At 44.1% G+C, this 26,828-nt stretch overlaps 1 protein-coding gene across 1 annotated transcript in view; it reads right to left on the bottom strand.

Moving 5' to 3' along the window:
- Positions 1-5,393: 5,393 nt before the first annotated feature.
- The window catches only part of T265_14246 (hypothetical protein), a gene marked incomplete at both ends in the record, with an annotated part of 47,420 nt that continues 25,985 nt past the window's right edge, over positions 5,394-26,828 (bottom strand). Inside the window, 5 exons of the mRNA XM_009172763.1 lie at positions 5,394-5,713; positions 20,430-20,599; positions 21,296-21,608; positions 24,574-24,888; positions 26,540-26,627. Coding sequence (XP_009171027.1) covers positions 5,396-5,713; positions 20,430-20,599; positions 21,296-21,608; positions 24,574-24,888; positions 26,540-26,627 — 1,204 coding nt within the window. The remainder of the gene's footprint in view (positions 5,714-20,429; positions 20,600-21,295; positions 21,609-24,573; positions 24,889-26,539; positions 26,628-26,828) is intronic.

Below are 26,828 nucleotides of genomic sequence, written 5' to 3'. Positions count from 1 at the left end.
CGTGGGCGGGATGCGGTGGGTGGGCCTTTTGTCGAGATATGGTGGAAAACATCATGTTTTACGTAAGTGGTCTTGGAAGCGGGTTTCAGGATCTCTGGAAATCGACGAAGCAGTGGTGTGTAACGGTTATCCGGCAAAGCTGGGCGGATTCCAATAGAATTAATGGATGAAGCTTTGTCATTTATGGAGAGAGTTGTCGAACTGTCAAGCAACTGCCGTCTGTGGAGATCAACCGTGAGACCAAATGACGTGAGGAAGTCCAGACCAATAATGGGTTTTTTAACGTCGGCCACTGTGAAAACCCACGGGAACTGACGGCGAAGACCTAGGTCGAGAGTATGAAGCTTTTCACCATAGGTATTAATGCTCATACCGTTGACTGCCTGCAGAGTATATGCCACCGGCTGTACATTATGCTTGCGTGTAGGAGGAATTACACTAACCTCAGCACCGGTATCGATAAGAAAATTCAAGGACGTGGAGCGGTCATATACGAGGAACAGGCGACAGGCAGAGGAGCCGGTTGCAGGAGTCGCCATTACTGGCCGGCCATGGCGCTTCCCGAATTCGAAGGCTTTGTGGAGAAAGTGCAAGGTCTGGTGCATCGGATAGCGCGGTCGCCGAAGCGACGGTGGTAGTAGCACCAGGCAGGTTGGTCACTGTGCTTGGGAGCATGACTGTGGAATTGAGACCTAGGTCGTCTATGTCATTGAGGGCGACCAATGAGTTTGGTAACTTCAGTCAGTTAGAGGGAAAACTCAGAAAATTGAGCTTTCGTTGCATTGAACCAATCGATGGTGTAAGACCTTCATGGAAACTGTTGTGCATCTTTTCTGTGTAGTATTCCCGACGCATACAAACAACGCTCTTGTTAAGTATGTCCAGGCGAAAAGCGAACCCATCTAGTGGAGCTACGAAATCTGTACTTCCGAATGTTTAACAACAGAAATGATCGATTGATCACGGTAACCTTGCTTGATGTTATAAAACTCAAAAACACAGGAAGAGAAACCAGCGGTCCTGCTGTACACACTATGCTTTATGTTCCCATTACGCTGGCAGCGTGAATCGTCCACAGAGTTACAAAACCGGAGGTTTTTAGCTCAAGGTTCATCACGTGCATCTTTAGAATTGGCCATTTAGGATACCAGCACACGAAACGGGCTGCATATTAGGCTGTATTAGGCCCTAGGTTGTGTTCGGGGATGACGGTACATCGAAGATACCGAAGAACAGGATTAATGGCCAACTAGCTATCATTGCGTCAGGCTTTTTCTGGTGAAAACAAGCCTGCCAATGGCTGTACAGTAATCTTCGGTTTGTTGGTCTGGGTAGTCCTTGATGCATGGACATGCTGTCGCATATCAACTGTTGTACTTTGGTTTCACCCGTTGCCTTATCCACAACTAGCTTTCGTTTTTTCTCCGTAACGTCATCAATTGCCTTTTCACGGGAAGATGATTGTTCTAGGCATAAGTGAGTCCTATGTCAAGCGTAACGGTAACATTTCTTCCAATCTTTCTGACGACAAGAATGGCAAATTTAGAAAGCTACGGACCACTCGTCTACTTTGACTCCCGACCAGGATTTTGGTTAGTTTTTGCTCAATTCACTTGTTGAAAAAGTCGTGAGTGATGGAGCGTTAATTTTGCTTTCGATCACCTGGTCATATATTGCGGTTGTCAAAAAATAACCACCCTGGATAAGGTAAAGTGACATAGTTGAACGAAGAACCTACCGACCGATTTACCGTATTCCACAACACTCGGCGACTCACTTTTTGGTCCGTACTCAAGCAGCAATCGACACTTTTATGTACGTCAGTAACTGCGTTATGTCGGTCTGGTAGCACTGTAACCCGAAATGACCTCTTTTCTTATTCGACACCTCACGTATGATCGTCGGTAGGTTCGACTCAAGGACCGATTTGATACCCTCGTTCGTTTCACCATGGACCTCCCCCTCATGCCTTACAGTTACCTTCGTTGTCTTAAACGCAGGTAGACACGTGTGGTCAATGGGTATTGTCGCTCTTGAATATGAATTCTATTGCCGTCATCAAAATGAAACGTGAATATGAATTCTATTGCCGTCATCAAAATGAAACGACTATTTTATAACTCCTAAGATTCCCTACAGTTGCCGTGTTATTATGAGTTCAAGTAACAAACATGCCATAGCATGAGTAAATTTCCGCATATTGGCTCATTCTTGGTTTATTCCGCTTCACAGGCTGCAACTTTTCCTGATGCTAGTATTGTAACCGCATTGGAGCCATAAAGCCAAAATTGAGTGGATGCAAGTTAGAAGTGACCGGACAAACGAAGTAACCTTAACCAGTGAAGGAACAACACTTAACAGAGAATGGATTAGAACAGTGGACAAAACACATGGATCATGCTGCGTTCACATAATCAGTCCGCAAGTTCGGTAACCTCTGATTGCTCGCTCTGGCCAGGTTTGTCTGACAATACCTCTCATGCCGCTTACATACACGTGTCGATTGACGTCTGCGTGTGCTTGGTCAAGTTTCGACGCCTGTCCAGCAAACGCTCCTACTCTTTAGCTCAGTTACTTCGGTTTCATTCGTTTTTTGATAGATCAGAAACACAAACCAGAAGGGTGGCCGAAGCTCACCAGCTTTTATAATTGAGAACTCGCGTATGAGGGAACCAGTAATCTGAACCACTACAACACATCCGTCAGAAGAGGCCGCACATCAAATCATCAGGGAACGAACGACAACGATTTCCTAGACCACTCTAAACATTTTCTGCGAGAGGAAACCCAAAAAAGAAAACTGGATTTGGGCATGCTACAATAGTGTTATGTGCTTGGGCGGTTGCACAACTACATGCCATACGATTAAACAAATATTGATACAAGTGCGTGGTTTTTTAGGCATTGTCATGAGATGTCTACGACACGACTAGTGGATAGACATGTCTACGGAGACCTGTCTCCGTAGTCCTCACTCATTGGTAACTGACGTAATGCAACCGAGAAATACCGGTTGCTGTTGTTGTTGTTATTGTTGTTGTTGTTGGTAACAGGGATTATTTTGACTGGTAGCTTCACATCCTTATCATGTCGTAATATATTAAGGAAACCGGTCCTTGGGCTCTTAATACGCTGTTCTGATGACTTATATGGATAGAAAAGGCCAATTTATTACGCCGTACAAGGCCAATTGCGAACTTCTAGTTAAATTGCCATCTGATTGCCGACCAGTTTTTTTCTGGAAAAGGCGCTTTCTTGAAATGTCTGAGTGCTTCCATAAAACAGTTACGCCACTCAACTACTCTTTGAAAATAAGTAAGTGCAGAAGTTTATTTTGACAGTAAAAACTGAAAGCATTTGAAGTAAGTAACCTAACGCCAGAAACGCTAGTCACTTCACTGTGACGTAAGTAAATAGGTACATTTTCAAATGATCGACAACACATTTGCACTTAGTTTTCACACCAGACCTTCCAATGCTAAATCCCCACTGGTTAGGGAACAAAATGTACCTTCATGTTCACAACCCAGCGTTTATTACGAAGACTGCTGCTTGAAATACGAATGGGTTACCTGACATGAGACGATACGAACAAAAATAGAGGTTAAGTGAAGTAGACAGGAGTACGCAAATTGCGAATTAGAGCACAAGACGTCTTTTGTATCATGAAGAACAGCTTTTGGAATCTGGTGCCTGAAAAATAAATTAAAGGCCAATAAGGTTCACGTATGCGAATTTTGTGACGAGGAGCGATCAAATCGTCATATATGGACTTAACTAGTTTACGTGGAAATTATTTGTGCAGTGTAGTAGTCATTTTGTTACGGAGCTTTAAAAAAGGGCAGTGGTATACTTTTGGCGGACAAATCTTCAACCATCATATCAATAATCTTAGTGTTTAAGAAGCGCTCTTAGGATGTGAATTTATATAGGTGAAAATATGGGTTCAACTGAAGTCAAGAAAAGCTTTAGGCACATATTGGGTATCTTTCCAAATAATCGCTACACCTAGCTGTCAGGTTCCGTTGTTCTGTTCTCTTGTACATACAACTGACTGGCCCGAATACAGCTAACGCATCGAGAGATCGCGTGACTGGTGTTTAGAGTCTTCTTTTGAGAAATTTCTTTTCAATATTTCCACTATATCAATTGTCGTAGGACTGAGTGGAAGGCATACTAGGTTGGTTTTAATTTCGCTTGATGTCCTCAGTTGCAAACGCAATAGGCGCAGGTCAAACAGGATAAAATAACACTGTTAAATTATCTATTACAGTTTGATTTCCAAAGGCTACCTGACCAACGCGAGGGTGAACACATGATTTCCGTATGGTTCATGTGCAGAGTCGGAGTGGGAGTAATTTGGGTGGCAAGATTGTGTGGACTACAAGCTTGAGACCCCCGCCCCGGAGGACGTACTGTTTTGTGGGTATGCAAAGTCTTGGTTGGCTTTGGCGAACCTGCCAGCGTCATGAACAGAGCGGGGAGAGAGACGGTACATTAGAATTCCAACCTATGTGTCCGTATCTTCAAGTACCTATTTGAAACTTACGCAAACTTACGCAAACCGAATTCACGCAGCCACCATTTGCAGTACCTTGTAACTAACCCAAAGTTTGAGCCTCCACGGTGGAAACTAAGCAATATTAACACAGTTGGATCTCATGCATGAGGACAGACATGGTTTTGCGTACTCGTATTACACATCAACGTTTACATGCTTTGGTATAACCGCAAAGATATTCAGAAACTGGTCAATATAAAACAACCAAAAAGACTGGGAGAAATGAAGAATGCATTATTCCTACAAGAAGGCAACACGTTGGATAAGGAAATTGTGGAGGCAGATGTGTACCTATGAAAGACGAGTAAACTTTCTTGGCTACTGTAAAGTTAAGAATTGTCCAGAGTTCAGAATAAGAATAAACACAAAACAATTCCAAGAGCTCACGTGGTGAAAAATATCGGTTTCAGCAGGTGGTCATCTTGATAGGTAAATTAAAAATTGATGGTTGCTACTAGGATGTGATCAATCAAGCAAACATCTAAGGGCAACCTACTTTCGGGGAAAAAAGCTACTTACTCAGCATATCAATCACTTTCTCCAGCTTCACTGATGTTGGGCATCGGAGAAAACTAGATGAGGAAAAGTAAAACGATTTAGTTAACGCCTGTGCAGTCAATTGTGACGTAGCACGGTCACAGCAGGACCCAACCTAAAGCTGTCAGCTTGCTGTGATGGCCGGGCTTCTGTGCTGTAATGGTCCTGCAGGCTATACTGGCTGGAGCTTATTTCCCTAAATAAGAATGATAATAATTGTTCAGCTGCCAGATCACCCGGAGAAAGCACGAAGGCTGTGATACTGCCAAGTTGTCCAAGTCCAGAGAGGAGCAGTCAAGATGAAGAATTTTTTTCCGAACGGTGGACCTTTCGGTCATCAAGTTCGTGCGAAAACCGCTGAACAACGTTGAGTTCAATTATTTTCCGAAGGTCCAGCCATGTGAGTAAGGCCAACTGAGAGCGGTCCGACGAAGAGCAGTGAACCATCATAGTGTGCGAGATCGTACAAACAGGCGGTTTGGAGGTACAGTTGTATTGTCCTTTGAGACAGTTTGAAGGCGGTTGAGTGCTTCCTTCAGCTGACCAGCATATCCGTGTTAATTTAGGCAGTGGTGCTGCCTTCCTCCAAAAGGGGACGGCAGAAAAAGGTTGACCCTGAAAACCGCACACTCCGGTCACCTAACGCTTGACCGTGACTATCGGCGCAATATTCACTACGGTAGAAATCATTTTAAAATCAGTCCGGTGCAGCTTAGCAGACACATGCTATGCGCAGCTGCAGTAAGAGTCAGACAGTTATGCTTTAATTCCTGCCGCCAAGTGGGTCAAACTAGTAAGACATTAGGTCCAGAAAGGGTCTCTCAATAAGATCCTAACAACTACCACCCCGCAGTTCAGAATTTTAGCAAGAGGCTAGGGGAAGGGACCAGAAGAAAATCCTACGTCTTTTTACTGCCTTTTTAGTCAGATGTTTGAGTTAAAGGATGAGGGTGGGATACCTCGATCAAATCTCCTTCCTTGGTTTGGGCCACCGGGAAATATCATTTTCCCCTGAATCTCTTCGCTAACCGGCCCTCCCTCACCGCCCCTCCATACCCACTGAATGATGCAGTGTTGTTCACTTATCTGCCAGCTCACTAGCCATTGTTTTATCGCCCGGAAAAAATCACATACTAACCTCAAAAGATCTGATCTACATTGCAGTCTTCAATGTTCGTGCTCAATGCCGAATGGGCAACATGCATATCATCATCATCAAAGACAGTAAAAAGAGTGGGTGAGGAAAAAGACCACGTGCTGAACTATGTCAAGCATTCTGGGGTGCCTACACCTCAGAAACGCTAAATCAGATTATCTGGAAGGAGGTTGACAGCACGAACGCCAATGACATCGATTAGCCTCCATTTCTTTCAACGTCTCCAGTCAAGCCCCGACGGGGCCACAGGGACCCCATCCTGGAAGGTGTACAACAACATCCAGACTCTTCGTGATCTCTTTCATACCTTTCTGCCAAGTCATGTGCTGCCCATCTCGCGGTTTGTGCCATCCTGAAGGAGGCCCGAAGAACACTCGTCTCGGTAGACGGCGTTTCAGCATGCGTAGCACATGACCGAGCTATCGTAGTCAATGGTGCTGGATGTTTTCTCGGATTAAGTCGCCTGTAGAACAACCAAATACCCGTTTTCCAATCACCTAGTTACTAACAGCCATCCAAAACCAGTCACGCTCCTGAAGCATCGGTGGTCAAATCCTGAAACGCCTCACATCATCTTTCCGCAGAGGTCACGTCTGGCACCCATACAACAACACAGCCCTTACTGTAGCCTGGTACACATGACCCTTAAGATCCAGTGAGATGCCTTTTTTACGCCACAAGTGACGCAAAAAGGCAAACGTGGTTCGAGCCTTTGAGATTCTTGCACTGACCTAACAGACACACTTCCATCAGACCTAATACAACTACCGAGGTATGTAAAGTTTTCCACAATCTCTAGTGATTCTCCTTGAGTTGTAAGGGATATGTTCGCAGATGGCACGTTCTGAAGCATGATTTTGCACTTTGAAAGTGCAAGGCACAGGCCGAAAGATGGTATGATGGTGGTCAGTTTATTCAACAGGGCTTGTGCTTCACTTCGATCTTCAAAGATGAGGGCAACGTCATCTGCGTACTCCAAATCGACAAGGCTCTCACCAGCAAAAATTTGAACCCCCGAGTTTTGAAGACCGTCCAGTGTTCGTCTCATTATTTCATCTAGGGCGGAGTTGAACAAGAATGGAGACATCATTGTCCGACACCACTTTTTGCAAGGAAACATTTGAAGAGCCCACCTTTTTTGAAAATGGACATCATTATCGATTCGCCCCAGTTGTTTGGAACGGTTTCCTTCTCGAAGATAGACCCAGAACGGCTAGATAGCCACTGGCTGAGAAGTCCACCGAGATTCTTGAAAAAAGCAGGTGGAAGGTCGTCGGGACCAGCAGCATGATGGCACTTGAGTAGAGAAATGCATTCGGACACTTCTGAGACTGAAGGCGGCTCCACATTTACGGTTCATGTTTCTGTTGGAGGTCAGGATTCTCGATTGGATGAAGCAGATGACCAGCTGAATTGCTGTTCGAATTACTGTCCCCAGCGATCCAAACGTTCTACTTTGCTGCATATCAGGGAGCCATTTCTTTGACAAGGTTTCCGAGGTCCAGTCGAACAAATCAAGTGGAACGGCTTGCGGATGCTTTCAGCATTCTTTCATCTTCATCTCTTCGGCTTTTCGGGTCCACGAAGCCTATCGGTCTGCGCGGACACTTAGTTCCACCTGGGGTTGGATGATGCGCCTAGTGGAGTTGTGATGGTAGCCAGGGGGAATTTGTCGCTGAGTCTCCAGCAAAGACACGGTCTTATTAGAAATTCAACGCTTGGATGAGGTTGGCTGGAAACTCGGGGACTGTGCCTACCGGATGAGCCTCAAGAAGGGCGAAATTGGTCGTGGGCTGTCTAAGAGTTTCCAGCAACCTTGTGAGTAGTTTCCTTTATAAAAAAAGGTGCGATGAACATCACTTCCCCTAGATTCTCTCACAGATGTTGCCAAACGAACCGCACAGAGGCGATTATCAACGGGTATCCAATCAAGCAGAGACACTTCCGCTCCTTCGCTCAAAACAACACCCAGCCAAGCATTTCCAGCTGCAGCGGCACCGGCATCACCAGATGTGCGCAGCCGGAACCTAGAAGAGAGCGTGTGTGCAGTCAGTTCGATCACAGTACTTGCATCATGCGTCCTTGTTCCCGACAGACAATATACATCAGTGCAGAGGGAGTCCAGCATATGAGCAAGAGCCACCCACTGACCTGCTTGCTTCAGTGTACGCACATTGAAGGTGCCTAAGTAGAAAAGCTTTTGGGGTTTTAAAACAGACTTCAGTGTTTAGGGTTGTGACTAAACTCGAACATACAGAAACTGCAGCTGAGTGTGATGCAGGGCGAGCAAAACGGTCAGCCTTAGAGCTGGGGCCTGCGCAGAAAGTACTCAACTTTGAGTGGGGGAAGGTGGAAGAGGAAAACGTGAAAGTGTAAGAAGGGAGGCGTCAGCAGTAGCATGATTTCACTTGCCCACCCTGCTGCATGCGACAAGTAAGGCGACCCGGCTGATGGCACCACGTGACGATCGATGTGACATCTGTAAATATCATGGTTGTACGAGGGCTGGGATACTGCTAGGGAGCCCGCACCTAGACAGGAGGACGATTAGGGTCCTCAACCATAGCCTTTGGCTCAAAAGCCAAACCACAAGGCAGCGGTGTTGGGTTGAAAATGCAACTACATTAACATTTTTACGGAACATGTCGCCACACATGTTCCAACCCCAAAACAATAGGGCCAGGAGACTGTGTTCGTCAGACTTCTCTACATGGAGCAACCTGGTATGAGAGACTCTGTGAGTGTCGTGTGGACGCCCGCGAGTATAACTCAATGGATCGCTGAGGTGCGGAAATCGTCCCACCACTGTAAGTTTCAGTCTCTTAGTCCAGTCTCTTCGAGACATCCTGCGCGAACCTAGTTTTCTCTCTGTGTCGATATACATTGTAGCTACGAAACATGCACCATTTAGATCTTGTACCTCAGATGATCCTAATGTAATGCCACGTGCTATTGGTGGTGTGGGAGTTTTACTCAGCCGCATAAGTGCATGCACTTTACTGGGCGGAATCCCACTAAACAGCCATCTTTGCGCTACACGGTTGATTGGCTCAAGCAAGATCAATGCCAGTTGATGCAATAAACGGTGTTTATCTAACGTGTCAGCAAACGCCACGACAGATTGCAGTTCTAAGACTGAGAAGAACGGATTCTATCGATACATGTCAAGATTGCGTCGATCAGTAAAGGGGAGGATCTAGTCATCCAGGCTAGTGATACGAATGTACAAGTTCGACGACTAAGCACGAATGAGGTACATTTAAGTAGCAGATCTAAGTCCATGCTCAGTATGCGGACACTAGGAGTCAACTACTTCAACAATGTACTCATCATCTTTTTCCTGGTCAGTAAGAGATTCTAGCAAAAACATTCACATCCGGTTACTTGGGGGTCAGCAACCACAAGGGTCATGGACTCAAGTGGACAAAGTGGCAATCAGCTACTGACGACGAGACTCAAACAAAGATTGCTGTTCCATCTGGGGTGCGCACCTTGATTCGGACCATGTGTAATTTCTAATCCAATTAGCATTACATTTGCCGAAGTAGAGCAATTCCGTTCGTCAACATCGATGAGATGAAAAAGTTTGACAGTACCTGGCCAGGAAACTAGTGGAAAGTCAAAGTCACGCAGATGACAAAAACTTGGTTGAGGTTGAATGAAACAGACTGGAAGAAGTTATATTCTCGGCCGTTGAAGCTGTCTGTCCCAATCACCGACTCGACTAAGTGAACAGTGGGTATCGCCGACATCTACAGATAGGATTGCTGCCAAAAAAGCTATACCAGCAACGAGCGACTATGGTGGCTGACGCAGATCCTTCAATCGCCGTTTGATCGAGAGTTTAGAGTGTGACAGAAGGTACTGGTGGATCGATAAGGTTGAGGCGAAAGATGAAAATTTCGCCCCACCCAACAGACTAGCTCTATTTCAACTGGTTCGACCAAATCACTAAAGAAGACTTGTGTCAGTGAGAAACGCCAATTCATTAGCAATATCGTCATCTTGAACGATAAGCTGAACATTTTGAACAGGAGTTAAGCTGGTCTCGTCCACAATTACCTCTGAGGCCTTAGTGAAACATTGAAACTGACTTTCCATCAAAAAAAGAAACAACATGCATCCAACTCAACAACCAACCCGACCACGATGGTTTCCATCCCGCACTAGTGGATTGCGAAGGTTCGAGCATTGGAAGAGGTTTTCGCTGCAGGCAATAGCCACGCGCTATTTCGTCCGATTTGATCAATCGGCCAAAAGAAGGCAAGTGTCAAAGAAACAGTATGCGAGAAAGGCGGAGCCGCAACCCACTCAGAATGTCATCGCCTAAAGCGACGGGCTGAACACTTCAAAGAACAGTTCAGCTGGTCTCTTTCGGCAAAACTGCTGGACGAATCCAGCGGGGCTGAATGGAGTAGTGACACCAGCCTACCGTCAACCACAGAAATCCAGCGTGAGATATCAATCCTGAAACGCGACAAGGTATCTGGCTCGGATGATATGCACTAGGCACTCTTCAAATGTGCGTGGTCATGGTAGAGGAGGATTTGGAACGAAAACAGAGCACCAGTCGAACGGAACTCCTTAAAAATCATCTCACCTTCATGGGCTACGCTGGTTAGGATACCTATTTCGTGTACCAGAGGACCGTCTGCCTCTCAGAGCTCTTTTAGATCAGTTCTGTGCTGACTGAAAGTGACAAAGAAGTGGACAATATACGATCTATCCACCAAGTATGAAAACAATAACCAGTAAAGTTACTCGGATCGACAACTGCCGCCTTCCTGGATGGAGACCCCAGGATTCAACTCATCAACTGTTAATCGCGCTGGCAGAAATGGTCCAATCACACAGTCCATGGCGCTCGTACATCAAAGCTATCGCATCCGGTGCGCAGCTATCAAGCTCCCGGACTAACTGAACATGCCATTGTCTCCAATGCTTGGCTGTGCGTCTCACGCTCCCAATTTCCGGTGATCAAAACTGTAGCAGATGGAACCAATTTTCCCGTGGAACACGACTTTTAGCTGATAGATTGACTGGACTTATTGGTAGCAGGACGCTTTGAGATAGTCAACGGAGAAAACGCAGATCATAATGGTGTGTTGAAACGTTTCGGAGCTCAGAACTTCGTAAGATATAGGTCCATTGAATGAGCTCGCAGCTGACAACAAATCGAACTATTTGTATCTTAATTTTATAGTTATTGTTGCCATTTCAACTGATTATTATAAGTGGAGTCTCTAGCAAATCAGCTGATGATAACTGGTACAAGCGTGGTATTCTAGGGAGTTATTAGTTGTGGCTGAGTTTGTTCCGAATGCATGTTGCAGAACCCGTCATCATGGCCTCACTTAACACCATTTTGTCCTTTAGCTAAATAGTGACAGAAAATTTGAAGATCAAACCAAACAACACCACCCCATACTACTCAACAATACTGTATTTACATTAGGTGCAAAACATTCACAAAGGATCGCATTCAGTCACGTTTTACCGTGCAAATACTTACTCTCAAACAAGATCAAAAACTCATAAATGTGTCTGTGAAACAAGACATTCATACGATTGATTTTGTACAAGCATACTTGATGGGTAATGAAAAAGAAAAGGCCTCAGTCCGTCTCTTTTGACGACCAGAAAGATCAGATATTAAGGACACGACCGATTCGGTGATTTTTATTTTCTATTCACAAGTAGACTTCATTGATCTCTCGGCCTGAGGGCTTTACCGAATAGCAGTAGAACCTATTTTCGTGTTACTCGCAGACTTATATTCTCAAACATAACGAAAGTGTCTCAGGAAGGATATATGGGATTGACAAACTGCGTATTTAATACTAATGACTTTAGACTACATCATAAGATTTCCAAGTCATCTGCTATGTGTAACACAAAGTGTACAGTGCAAACTGGGGGCGCCGGATGCGTGGTAATATATCTACTCACCCGTGACCTTTTGCCCCTTCCACAAGATTTCAAGCCGCAGCCGAGCTGTTTTTGATTGACCATCGCTTTCAGTGCACTCAGAAGCTTCTCAAAGTTGTCGCCGTTTGCTTTTTTCTTCGACCACTCTTCACACATAGTCTAAGATGCAAAAATAGCAAAAACAAATTACGGAAACATGAGAGCCTTCGAATGTTGGTGCAAATAGGATGACTGAAACCGGTCTCCAGTGGAAGTACTGGGCCATGGACCAAAAAAAAGAATAACCTCGTTTGCAGGACAGCGGAAACGGTACAACTCCCATGTGGTGGTGAGTTCTCTACCACACAGCCATATGAGCTAAGCTAAGCAGGGTCAATAAAACGATAAGAGAAAAATGGGAGGGGAGTATTGTTTGTGCAATACAAGTGACCCAGCTGTCTACACATCCCGCACAAGCTTACCAACTATGTGAGAGTTGTGGTTTCAGTTGATGTGATGCTATTCACGTGCAACCGGGTAGACAGAGTCGAAACTCCACTGAGTACATTCGCTCATACGCATCAGAAATCTGCCCATGGGTCTTTCAAAATAATGTAGCTATTATGTTTTCTGTAACCCTGTGGACGGTTTAGCAAATTAAAAGCTGAATTCCCAAATTAGGCAACCAGCTCAGTGAGGCGTGACACATGACATGAGTAGGCCAACTTTAGCACTGTTTTTTTGTAGTTTTGAGTTATCAATATCCTTTTCAACAATAACCAGTCGATTGATTGTTTAGCTGTATGGATAGAGGCTGTGTTTGTTTATTTCCAGTGGGTGCATTAATTGTGTTACCATGACAAAATGGAAAATGAACATATTGGGGTGGATGGAAAAATGAAATATTCATCGATTCATCACCTACAAATTGGCTTGGCCTCGAGATATGAAGGGCTAGAAGCTTCCGCGTGAATATATTTGATCTGAGGTCATTTAAAGAATCGTCCTACCAAAGTGACAAGGGGGTCGTATGACAAAAGGTGATCCCTTCCGTAGACAACTTAGTGTTATGATTTCACATTTTTTCTCTTACGAAATAAAGTAAAACGTTAGCAAACGGTTGGAAAGAGACACACCCACCATCGGAGGCTTGAAGCTAGGTCACAAATAATCACGTAAAACATGATGAGGGCAACAAGACGCAAACCAAAAGTTCAAATTATTGACGAAGGTGGCACACAGGTCAAATCATGCCAACTTAGTCAATCCTGTACGTCATGGGCTCAAGTGGAGTAGGCACGAAACTGAGGTTGTGTATCATCTGAACACCGCCTAAACGTCAGGCGACCGATTTTCGTAACACCAGCCTCATGAGCTCAAGGAAGGATGAAACGACCAGTCGGCCGTTTTTTTTCTAATTTGTGATTTGGGTTCGGTTCGCGAGCTCATCCAGAATTCTTAATTTGTATGTACAAACGATTAGTTATGATAATCGACAGCCCAACATCGATGTTCGACATTGATGCTTCGCTGCTATCTAACCGTAGCCGATTTGAAAGCCTTATTTCAGAGATAAGCATAGACTAACTGGGGAAAGGATTTAGTGCTAACCTACCAGCCATTCCGAGGTGCTAACACAGCCAGGCACTGACATTGGTTGGCAACCATACCTAGCAGGGTCTCAAAACGTGCTCCTGGACCCCATTTTGGGTCGCACAGATAATACCCATACTTTCCTCAATTTTCCCATTCTCGTTTGCTACGTCAAACACTGACCGCCACTCTGCTTGTACCAGGTTGAATTGGACACAGCAACATTTTCGGCAAATGGTGATTCGGCATGCGCACTACATGGCCACCTCCACACAGCTTTTGTTGTTGGATATATTTTTCGACTGGACTTCTCGTTGCAGAACCGAACAATCGCTTTCCATATACCTCAATACAGATTCATCGACACCATCCTACAGATTCTCGGACTAACAAATGCACTAGTCTGATATGTCAAATGTGCAATAGGGACCTCTTAAATTTTCAAGATATGTTGAGAGAATCTCTTTCGGTTGGAAGTTGCGTCACCAATGAGTAAATATTCAGGAACATGACATTACAATTTGTGGGTTAGAAGTATTTACCAAGAGACGGAATAACTTCCGCCGGCTCATCCGGTACCTCTTCTTAGGAGACAAGAACGATTTTGTGTGCATATTACAGATCAACAAGGCTTTCGTTATCAGCTGTTTGAACAACGCGGGTTTAAAGAGCTTGCAGGTGCTTGGTTCATCATCTCGTCCATCAAAAATTTGTACAGAAGTGGAGAGAGTGGGAATCCTTGTCAGACACCACTTTGTCTACGGATGCTTTCAAATTGCTCTCCCCCTATACTCTGAGACAACTGGAAGTCTGAGAATAGAAAGAATATATTATATTCACGAACTCTTGGAGTCCTGCTGGGGAAGAGTGTGAGGGATAACACCCGGTTAGGTGAATGAACTACGCACCGTAAGTTTAAGAATATCGTAATTGTGGGTCGACTATAAATATGACTGTGTTTTAACACATCACCATCATCACCGACAGCATGACTAGTATCAAATAATGATAAACGAAAGCGGGAGCAACTGTTCAGATGTTACCGATCCATAGCGTGTAGTGGAACCTGAGTCAGCAGTAGAACAAAACCAAACCACAACGCGGGCCCATACTGTAAGTTAGAATAAACGAAGTCACCAGAAAGAGTTAACAGTTGGGTTAAGGGATCATTGTCTTTCAGTCAAGATACGCAATTTCAACTTCAGGATTGTAACCCATACTGCTTAATAGGCCAGCCGTTAACATGATTTAAAGCAGAAAATTAAAGCAGAACTGATGTAACAGTATTCGAATGCCATTCTTGGAAGTACCACTCCGACGGACAAAAGACGGCACACAGATCAGGTGTTAAACTATTGCAGTAAGCTTGCAATAAACCATAAGACTAGTTGTATTCAAACTTTTTTCAGTACAACGATACGGCGAAAAAGGGGATAAGGTAGGACATTAACCGTTTTCGAGGAGCGTAAAGATCGTGGTTTATGGGAATACGAGACAACATGGGGAGTTTTTAGCAGCATGGAACTCTGCTACAAACTTAGAAAACCTAACAAAAATAAGCGAGATTATGAGCAAAGAATTTTCAACTTAATTGTTTAACGCATGCGGAACCAACTGCTAGATGGATGGATCTAGTGGCGGAAGCGACCATGAAACCGACGAGTTAGAAGGTATTCGGGTAAGAGTCGGACATGTCACACCCAAGCGTTGTTGAATCAGAGAATTCGATAACGAGCCAATTAGTAGAACTGGATACAGGGATCACCCAATATAGGTGTAATGAGGCCTGTGGGCCAGACCGTACGTAGACAAAGGCGTTACTCAAATCCCACAACTGACACACTACTACTCCTTGACATGACTCCACTATCACACACTGATGATATCACCCCGCCTTGTGTTCAAACGTCTGTAAGCAAACTACCCAGCGCAGTGAACAGAACTTTCATTCGACGGCAGTCGTAAACCTCATAGGCGTTTAACATGGAAAGGTCGGTGTGTGACCCATATTGTGGTGGGTTTAAGTACTATGTACACTCGATACCATTTAGAGTTATCAGGTATGGTTGGTCTGGGCCTGTGGTCAACAATTTATTTTATGACCTCGGTTAGGAGCGTAGCAGAACAGTCATGTCCCTGTATTTGCGTGTTCACGGTAGACCTATTTAATCCAGACACCACCGGCAGACTGCATGCGTTAGCTAAGTGGTGTTTAGGTACATTAATTCTTTTGGCTAGGCGTGCCTGCCTGTATATTTTTTCGCCCTTTAGCTCTTACGGACATCACCAATCCTGTTCAAATAGCCTATTCAGGACGATTAATACTCTCTGAAGAGAAGATGGAGACTATTTGACCATGACAACCAAAGGACCTAATCATCACACCGCTCGTCTGTTGAAGTTAACTGAAATTTGGGAATATGTCCTGGAGACAAAATGCTGCGTTATTCTTTGACTACCGAGTTATGTACAATGGTCGCGTATTGTTAGAGCCGATTCCCAGTTGTTATCTGACGGGTGGAATTTTTTGCAGAGGCCTGTTCTGCACCCATTATAGTAAGTCTAGTCTTGCTGTGTTTTGTCCTTAAAACAAGGCTAACCGAATGATCGTAATTCACCGACTTTCATTTTTTGTTTACAAAATTCGCTTCACAAATATTTACACTTTTGAATACCATTTATCACCTGTCCTTTTACCGTCTTCACAATGTACATTCAGACCTCAGTGACTGATGAGGTTAAGTCTAAGGTACTATTGGCTTCCTTAATGCTACCTGATGCACCAATAGAACCTCGCAGCACTCAGTTCACTACAAAGAAACACTATCCCTTTTGTTACGGTTTCTTATTAGTAACCCGAGAGCATCTCTACAACAGACCGACTTCTACAGAAAGAAGATATACTAAAAACCCTCTAGGGGACTCAAGGACGTCACAAAATGACATAAATAGTCAACAAACCACAAAGAAATATTCCTCTGTTCGCCTCCCCCAAAATATAGAAAAGAGTGAATCGGCGATGTCAAACTGATTCAGCAGTGTATGCTCGTGATATCGCGACCGATCTATGTTGACTATCAGCATAACTGCATCTGCAATGATACCCATCTGCGTCAGCAGAACCGACTGACTCCTCTCACAAGATATAGTAAAACCCCTACACAATAAATTGTTGAAAAGCTCACCCAGCGTCATTCATCGTAAGCCATGTCGTCTGCATTATCCCATTAGATCGCTCGCACTCGAAATTTAGCCATTTTGATGACAGTTAAACCAGTTTCCCGTACTTATTGGCAGGAAAAGCACATCCGCACTGGCATAGATTTTGCATGGATGCATACTTTACCTTCGATGGACAAATATATCAACAGCTGAAAGGAACTCCAATAGGATCCCCAATATCAGGATTTATTGGTGAGGCGGTAATGCAAAGGTTAGAGCATGCGGTACTGCCGATTATCAATCCAAAGCTGTGGATCTGCTACGTGGACGATACCTTTGTCATCATGAAACGGGATTCAGTACACGAGGTACATGAACTGCTCAACACCAATTTTGACGATATCAAGTTTACAATCGAACTGGAAAGAAACAGTCGACTACCATTCTTAGACGTTCTAGTGAACAGAAAGATGGATGGGACTCTGGAAACCTGCGTATACCGGAAGGAGACTCATACAGATCAAATACTGAACTACAACAGCAATTATCCAGTAAAGCACTAGAAGAGCTGCGTCTAAACCTTGTTCAAGGGGGCGGAGACACACTGCAGCACCACAGAACTGCGGAAGAAGGAAGAAAATAATCTATTCGGAGTATTCCAGAACAATGGATATCCAAGGAATTTTATCAAGAGAAACTCGAAAAAGAAGACATCTCAACAACAGCAACAGCAAGAACAAGCCACCAGACAGGTAGTCCTGCCTTACATCAAGAATATACCAGAACTCGCGACCAGATTATGGGCTCAAAAAGAAATCTTCGTGGCCCACAAACCGAATGCCACCCTGAGGAAATTGATCTCTAGACCGAAGGACAACCCGGACAAAATACCAACGCAACTGCAACAACTGCAACAAATTATACGTCGGACACGAATAAACAAACACAACGCGGCTGTCAGGAGGCATGACCCCCTGTCCTTGATATCCATCCACGAGTACCAAGAAGGCCACAAAGTTAATTTGGAAAACGCAATACATTAGGCATATAGAGGCACGAGAAACGGAAGAGAATTTTCGGAAGCATGGTACTCCACGGCTAATTCGATCAACCGGTGCATCGAACTGGACCCCAATTACGCACCCCTATGTGCAAAAGACCAACATCTCAACCGAAAAACTCAAGGAGGACCGAATATTGGATTCACAAACAAAGAAACAAGGAACTCCTAGGAGGCAAATCAATAAAGGTCACCAGCCGGGACTCGAAAGGACAAAGGTCACTCCAGCATCGACCAGATTACGACGGCAGGGGATGCCAAGCTCAAAGGTCACGTGGGCATCGGTGAATGGGGACACAGGAAAACGGATCAACCAATGGAATCGCCCGAACGAACAACTAATCGTGATCAAAGGTCATTCCCTGCTAGCAGCACTTACATTAGCACTCGCGCAACAGTACCCAACGCACAACCACCAACCCACCGCTACGCACTACTACCAATACTACTACCCAATAACGCACTGATGATGTCACCTCGATTGGTGATGAAACGTTTGCAATCAAATTGCCCAGCTCAGCGAACAAGCCAACGACCCCCATAGATTTCCCCCTATAATTGTCTGGGACACATGGCTGTTCGTTTTTAGTTATGTTGTCACTCCCTCTTTCCATAAATGTTTTTTGTGCGTGACTGATGAAAGCAAATGAAAAACGGATATTTCGGAGCTTACGTTTCTTATCATAAAGACAGGACGAAATGAAGAGCAGTTTGTGTCGAACCAACGCTTGAATGGCACTCGATGGAAATTAGAATCACGGTATTGGGTTTTTTCCTCACTCTTGCTCGTGAATATTGATCGCAGGATTTTACTCAAACAAACATCTTCGATAAGCCATCCAACTGATTATTTTCTGCTGCTGTTTCGCAACAACCCTTTAAAGTGCCATCAACTTGCTCATAAATTGATGTGCATCCGCGCTCGATTAACAAGAGTTTTCCAAATATAAATGAAAAACCAGCTGGTAATTCCGAGCACTAAACTCGTACAGACGTTGACAGGATGAAATGTTCCAGGATGGGGACGCATGGTGGACAAAGAGAAAGTTGCTCGCAGTATGGAAAACCCATGGGGTAATGTAGAACAGATAATCCAACATCATAAGGCCCAGAATCATTAGGACAGATACATGCCCATAACAAAAGTACTTTGCGTTACTGTTACCTTTTTTGAGGAAAAAGCAGATGAAAAGGTGTACAGCATACACTGAATTGCGTCGGCAAAGGGAAATCCAAGTTTTAGCATGCCCATAAGTATGTGCATGACCACATAAACTTAACCGTCTTTTCTAGGACGAGTTAATTAAGTAGAGAACATACAACCAATCCACTATACAGCTACGAGGAAATTGACGCGCTAGTTCCATCATGACTTCATACTGATTCTAGCGATGTGTTCTGTAAAAAAATCACGAAAGCCTAAAGCTGTTGGAAGTTACAGAATGCAGGGATAAACAAAGACTTTAAACCGTATCTTACTTTAGAAGACGCTTTAGAAATGGTAGCTGAGACAGTTTTGGAATAACGATTTTGAGAACCGCATCGTCATGACAATGTGGACTGGTAGAACGGACGTTTTTTCTGATGATGATAGTGAATTGAATAAATCCAGCGACCACATCCTTTCTAGGTTATCACTTCCTGAAATTTTTCATAGGATGCCTCACGAGAAGTTTGAAGACGATTCAAACGTCCCAATGGATAATTGATTTCTGGTATCAAAGCAAAACCAGCTGAAAATTCCTCGTGACAGTCAACCGTCTTTACTTTTCTACAGAGTTACCCAAAAATTCCTGCTGTTAGATCCAAAAATGTGTGTCGAGTACGTTTTTTAAAGATTCCCGGACATCTAGACATGCAGAAGTTATGGTCTAAGTGAATGCACAAATCAGTCCCTGGGTTTCCGTCAACCATATGTTCTACCTGAAATCAAATTGCACGAAATTAGCGAAGTATACCCAGTTGGAAAGAAACTTGGTTTTGCGAGAGACTTATCTGAAACTCAGCTGAATCTCTCGTTTGTGATGTATCCAGGCAACCAAATGTGCTGCACTAAGCTGCAGGCACCCAAGGGCTACACCTACCTGATGAGCTCCAAGAAGGGCGAAACTGGTCGTGGGCTGTCGGAGAATTTTCGGCAACCTCATGAATAGTGCATTAACCACATACTTGTATCGCGATACCTCGAATATCTTAGCAACTGAAACATGAGGCGGACTGGCGTACCATATTCAGTTGCCTGAAAACATCACAAATGAGAGATTCAGCTGGGTTCCAGATGAGTCTCTCGCAAAACCAAATTTGTTTGCAAATGAGTGTATTTCGCTAAAAGCACAAATGCTCCTGTAAGTTGACTCATAGAATCCACGGTTGAAATACTATAGAAGTAAAGTGGGCCTACAGGCCACTAACGAGAGCTGAGCTGAATACGGAGAATAAAGGGAACTACGTACCTTTAGTTTCTCATGACATGCGGCATACTGCTCAAGGTTTCGTTGCAGCAAACACAATTCCGTTTTCATCCTATTCACATCCATACACTCTTCGGCTTGAACTGTAGAGCAACGACGCGAGGCCCTCACAGAACTTGCCAGAGGATTCGTTTCCTGAAATATCCAATGTTCTTATCAGCTTGTAAGAATATCAGAAAAACGGATTGTTTGGAAGAAGTGGCTATGTGGCTCAACAAACCTACAGTTTGACCACTGGTGACATATCAAATAGTAAAATTTTAACTAAGAATTAAATAAAGGTGTAATAATACCGCTAGGTTTGACATGAGCACGTGTGACAAATGGGTGTTCCAAGATCCGTAGTTCTAGCGTTCAGTTAGAGACCAAATAAGAAAAACAAAATGCTTCATATCGGTCGACTGCATAGTGCCATTAGAAGGCGGTGCGGTACAAGAATTCCAGAGGAAAGCAACCGTTCGCAAACTATAAGCCTGAGGTGTTTTTATAGACGAAGCTCTTTCCAGGGTATGAACCGGAGCAGACCCAATGAGATTTCAAGTCAACTGAAGTACATTAGTGGACTGCCTCGCAATAGTAAGTCACTGAAAGAATCACGAGAGCATTTGACGGCATCCAAATCATCACAGCTAAAGGAAAAAAGCTGATGTTATCTTCCGTTCGTCGGGGAGGATCCATACATCCCTTTGGATACATGGAAGAATGCGCACCAGAAAGCTCCCTGTATCAAGATAAACTTTCGTAGGTGCGTCTCATGGAAATAGAATCATGAAACTGCAGACGCCAATTACTGGAGACGACTTAATAACTACACAGGTTGACACGGATGCTCGATAATTTAAACGCACCAGAAGGAAAGACGACAAATAAATGACAAACTTTTGTAGCGGCCCCTGATCCGCGTTTATTGCCATTACTTTGTGAAGCGTACACCAGGAAGCCGATACAACTGTTTTCAAAGTAGTTCAGATGATCAAATGTGACCTGCGTAATTGATATAACACGGCTATGGTCAATCAGATTGCGGATGGTTGCACCACTTCTGAAATAATCAATCGGGAAGTTCACCACGGTCCAATCCGTCTCCTTGAACACACGATAACGGATTCTGACTTGCACTCCATCATATTCGTCACTGAGATCCAAGTCGCTTAACAGGATCTGCAATAGAAGCAAACACACAAAATTGTCGAAACACAGTTGTTTAAACAAGCACATCTACAGCGGTCAATAACAGCAATCACTCGTTTTTCTTCCCTCGAAGTTTACGATCCTTAAAATTAAAAAGATGCTAAAACTAATAGAAGATATAACGAACGGAATTTGAAGGAAATCCATTGAAAGCACATCAGTAATGATGGTTCGATTTTCGCCCAAGAGTAGGTTGTTCTCAGCAAGGAAGTTCAACTTCAATCAGTCTGCACCGCGAGAAGTCACCACAAAAACAGGATAGCACTTCTATCTGCTTGGAGGTAGTATCCTATCAGATGTGTAGTGGTCTGGACAGATTAGTCGGATCACATGCGAAACTCATACTCGAAGGTGAACCGATGGAAGGGAGAGACGGCCAAACATCGGAGACGATGGCGTAATCAATTAGCTCTGGGAAACAAAGCATTCAAGACGCTATCTCTGACGTACCAGCTTTATTGACTACCAGGTTTGTCATTGTCATTAGCTATTTATGAGTTAAGTCTCGGAGTCTTCAGTGCGAAAGGCGGCACTTGTCAACACGACTGACTTTGCTGGTCAGTGATTCATCATTCATCGCACGGTCATGCAGCGCCTACCATGTACATGGCACTCTGTTGCTCTATGTGCATACGTGCCCACGGAAGTTCGAACATGATGACCTAGCAATATATCAAACGTTAGAATGCCCCAAGTGCAGCTAAAGTTTCTGATGACCGATGGAGTCAGTCTTGTAAATTGCTTTAATCCTTGAGGGCGAATGAAACTCCGACGGGACGGCCACTAGGATCCATTGCGTCATGAACATCAGTTACTTGAGCTCGTCCTAAGCAACTTGAGGCCGATGACTGAAACGGGGATTTGCACGCGCCTTTCGAAGGAAACGTGCATTAACAAAGGGGAGAAACAAGGTATCAGGAAGGTCAGATTCCTGAAAGCAACCACTGAATGCCCGACATCTACTGAGACTCTCAGCTCCGCTAGATGCTGGCCAGACAGGCAACGCTCCCTCAGTATGCAGCGCTTCACAGCCTTGTATCAAACCCAGACAGCGCGAGTCAGCGTTGATTAAGGTCAGGCAACGCCCCCGCAATATGTAGCACGTCACAGCCTTGTACCAAAGTCAGACCATGTACGTCAGCATTGGACCAAGTTCAGTGTCCCTGCAATAAATAGCTTGAGGCCGTTGTACTTTCGCACTCCCACGCACTCACGCTCTCGCACTTACTTGTTCAGAATATAGCTGTCGTGTTGCCTTCTGTGAGTCTTTTTTCCAGCACTGGGCACTGGAGCGGATCAGAAGACAGATACAACAGATTGGCGGATCAGCAGATATAACAGACTGGCGACGCCCGAACCCACGGAATCAAGACAATAACTGCTGAAACGTTAAAAGAAATTCTGCTGCAACAGCGAAATCAATCTGAAGCGGCGCTATTACGTTAGCTGGAAACGTTGACGCAGTAAATTAAAGTTCAACCATCAAATTCCGCTCCAGATACAAACTCAGTCGACTCGATTGCCAACACCATCACGGAGTTCCATTAAAACCCTGATGCCGGCCTAACCTTCGATTCGTGGTTCGGACGTTAATAAGATGTTTTCAGAGTCGAACTGACGCACCAAAGGATTCTTGGAGAGTAAGCTTATTGCTGAGAAAGCTTGGCACAACGTGACACACACGGTATTCCAACTTTATCCTGCCTAAGAACAAGTGAGATATCAGTTTCGACAAAACCGTGCGGCAACTCTCAGTAATTTTCGGCGAGCGTTTGTACTCGCTACCAATGTATGAAAAGGGAAAATAAGGAATCCGAAGACTACATCACTTATGCCGGTAGAGTCAACCGTGAAAGAGAATAATTCAAGCTTTCTATCGTGACGGAAGACCAGTTCAAGTGTCTTATTTCCATATGTGGTCTTCACTCACATTCAGACAGTAATAGCCGAACGAGACTATTATACAAGATTGAACAAATTTCCGAGATAACGCTGTAGTCTATTACCCATGAGTAACAACACCTTTTAAATCTTAAAAACGACACGGCCATGTTGGAGAGACCCTTATCCAACCCTACTTTCAACATTGCCAAGACCTCCAGGCGACCTCCCGTGGTAACAAGTCAGTCTTGTAAATTGCTTTAATCCTTGCTTTTATCCAACCCTACATTCAACATTGCCAAGACGACATCCAGGCGACCTCCCGTGGTAACCAATTCGAACAGCATGCTGGCAATGCGGCATTTTGTGCGATTGTGCCCGTATAGAAAACACAAATGTTCATTCTGTAATCGAAGTGGGCACAAGAAAAGCCAGTGCCGAACGCGGAAAGCTATCCAAAGACGTAGCCAAATCCGGAGGTCACGAAGTAAACGGAGCCATTCGGAACCCCGTTTTAACGCAGTATTTTCCGCATTTGAAAACCAGATCGATGCTCATCGCAAGTGCGTTACAGTCAGAGCAAACGGAAGCAAGATTTGATTGCAGCTCGACACAGCTTCCGGTATACGAATGTTTTCAGATGCACCTGGAGAAAAATCAGATCACCTAAACTCAGACCAACGATGAACACTGCCAGAAATGCTTCAGCTGGTAAGCTTCAACAATTTTAAACAGAGGGCGACTGATGGGTCCTGCACCCCACGGCGTTTGCTATTATCCTCGAAAGTAGAATATGCTTGGAACAAACGAAGCCCGATACGCACTGCAGGTACGAAAACAAAGAAGTAACGGAAGAAAGATAATTACTTTGAATGATCCTGTCAGTTAGCGGCTTTTAAGCGAAATGAATTTATACTTAGGTACGTTAGCAAATGAGTAAGTCAGTAAACAACAGGAAGTATTTCTCCCTATGGCTATATTCCATTGAGTTTTCTAAGGGGACAGTGAATTTGTATGGGGACCGAAACCGAAAACGAAAACACAGCTGCCTCACCTTGTAATGAAAAGGCTTTCCCAAAAGTTCATTAGGATCGCTGACGATGTCACAATGTATCCGTTCAGCAGGGCTCAATTCCGTCAGTGGTTTCCCGGCTCTGGTGCACGGAATTAGTTGGTAGTACAAAGTGCCCACAACTTCACCCTCGAAACTCATGACACTCAATTTATCATCTACATCAAGGCGATAACCAAGCGCTTGAAGGTAAACTGGCGCCACACCCAGGAGCTTGTCGTCGAGGCTGTCAACAAACGGATCATCTTCTTCCGAGGTCTTCTTTTTGACGTCATGTAAATAGTTTTGATACATCTCCTACATGAAATAAAAAACAAATTTCAGGTACTTATAGCAAAAATGCATCTTCCAAAAGTATTGCTAGGGTCGTATACAAGTGTACATTCCGCGACGTATTCATGAGGTCAGCCCATTTTTTCGGACATACCCAGGGAGCATCCGTCCATAAAATTTGAATTTCTTTCCATAAAACCAAAAGGAAGAGAATCTGTTCTTGTAAAATGTATCGTTTGTGATGCTACTAGCAAAGATTCACGAAGGAATTTTGGCCTTTACTGATGCGAAGCAAAAAGACATGAAATGACATTTCCAAATTATTTCGGTAAGGTTCATGTTCACCGTCAGCATTTTTCTTCATAACTTTCATGAATGCCGTTTTTTTAATAAGTAGACTCCATTATTCACTCACATCTTGTTACAGTGGTGAAACGATCTCAATGTAAAGACAACCAGAAAATAACTTGTTAGTTTTATGACCTAGGAATATTAATAGGGAACTTGGCGCACAAATGAAGTACAGGAGAACTACAATTATGGAACTAAAAATTTCTTTTGGACAGGTTGACCATTTCAATCACAACAGACCACTGCAAATAAGCTATAGCAAGCCTTATGTTGCGCAATACTTGCTTCACTTGTCATTCTATAGCCTCACCGGAATAGCTGTTTTCATATACATGTTCATCCGAACTTCAAATGCCCATTCAGGTTATATTGCAAAGAAGTTTTTGAACCTACGATTTCGCTTTGAACACAGTATTTAACCCCAAAGTGCCATGGGTGAAGATAACTGGAAGGGGAGGCTGAAGTCGAAACTCGCGTGTGGACTTGCCAGAAGATGAGGCGTTTGTTAATTCACATGCGAGTGCAGATTGTGTGAACAGAAATGTTAATGGTGTATGTACCATTGTTACTAATCTTTATCATCCCAATGACATTAGTGCTAACAGGGTACAGATATGGGCTCAACTGAGGAAAGCACCGTATTGCTGCTTAGAATTTAGATTTAGAGTTTTTCTCCCTTTCAACAGAACATTGTATCACCGCCAGAGTTTTAAAAGCATTCGGATCGGCAGTGAGTTTGTGTTATAGTAACAAAAGACAATCCCAACGTCAGCCATGTACGCATAGTGATACACTGCTCTTTAAGTCCAGGCACAGGCAACATGCACGTGACAACCCGCTGAGGTTAATATGCCTTCTGTTTTTTTTATGTAGACGGTCTGATTCAGTTCATGACAGACAAATGTTAGGTTTCTCTCCTTCATCTTTCCCCTTCGTTTGGTAACAGATAATGTAAAGAAATCCCGCGATGCGAAAGCGCTTGACTTTTACTGATGGTGATAGATTTGCTGTGCAGGTGAGGTGTTCACTTAACCAAGATGAAAACACAGCCATTCGTATGATTCACTGAAGTGGAGTAAACAAAAATTATGAAAGGTTTTCGTTTGCCTTACTGCGAAACTAGGCTGTGTTCGTCCCACTAAGATGTGTTTTCTTTGTCAGTGCTACTATTTGCCAGTAAAATAGGCAGGGTAGAATCGTTCTCTCCTAATTGCCTGGCGGCATAAGTTCAGAACCTTCTCGAAAGTTGGCAACAACGGTGGGGAGCACTGCAGTGGCTGCGTATACCTGTATTCATAACCTTGGATGAAAAATGCCTACTCACCTGCATTACAAACCGACGCCCCATAAACTTCTCCCGATCCCATAACCACACATGACTGGTAGTTGAGTCACGCATCCGAATCATCAATCTGCAAATAACAAATGAACGCTTGTGGAAACCTCTGGCTTTATTAAGTAAATAGAGGCACAGAATTCCAATTGACCCAAATAGTATCAACAGCGCAAAATACTGGTGTGATTAGATCCAGATGAACGGTTTCAAATTCGTCTGAGGAATGTTCAACAGCTTGGGGTCTGCTAACTTGAGTAGGGAAAGACTCTGGCGTCTA

The sequence above is a fragment of the Opisthorchis viverrini genome (genome assembly GCF_000715545.1).
Source record: "Opisthorchis viverrini unplaced genomic scaffold opera_v5_163, whole genome shotgun sequence".
In the NCBI taxonomy this organism is placed as follows: Eukaryota; Metazoa; Platyhelminthes; class Trematoda; order Opisthorchiida; family Opisthorchiidae; genus Opisthorchis; species Opisthorchis viverrini.
The sequence above is the reverse complement of the archived record's forward strand: the minus strand, read 5'-3'. Positions and strand labels throughout refer to the sequence as shown.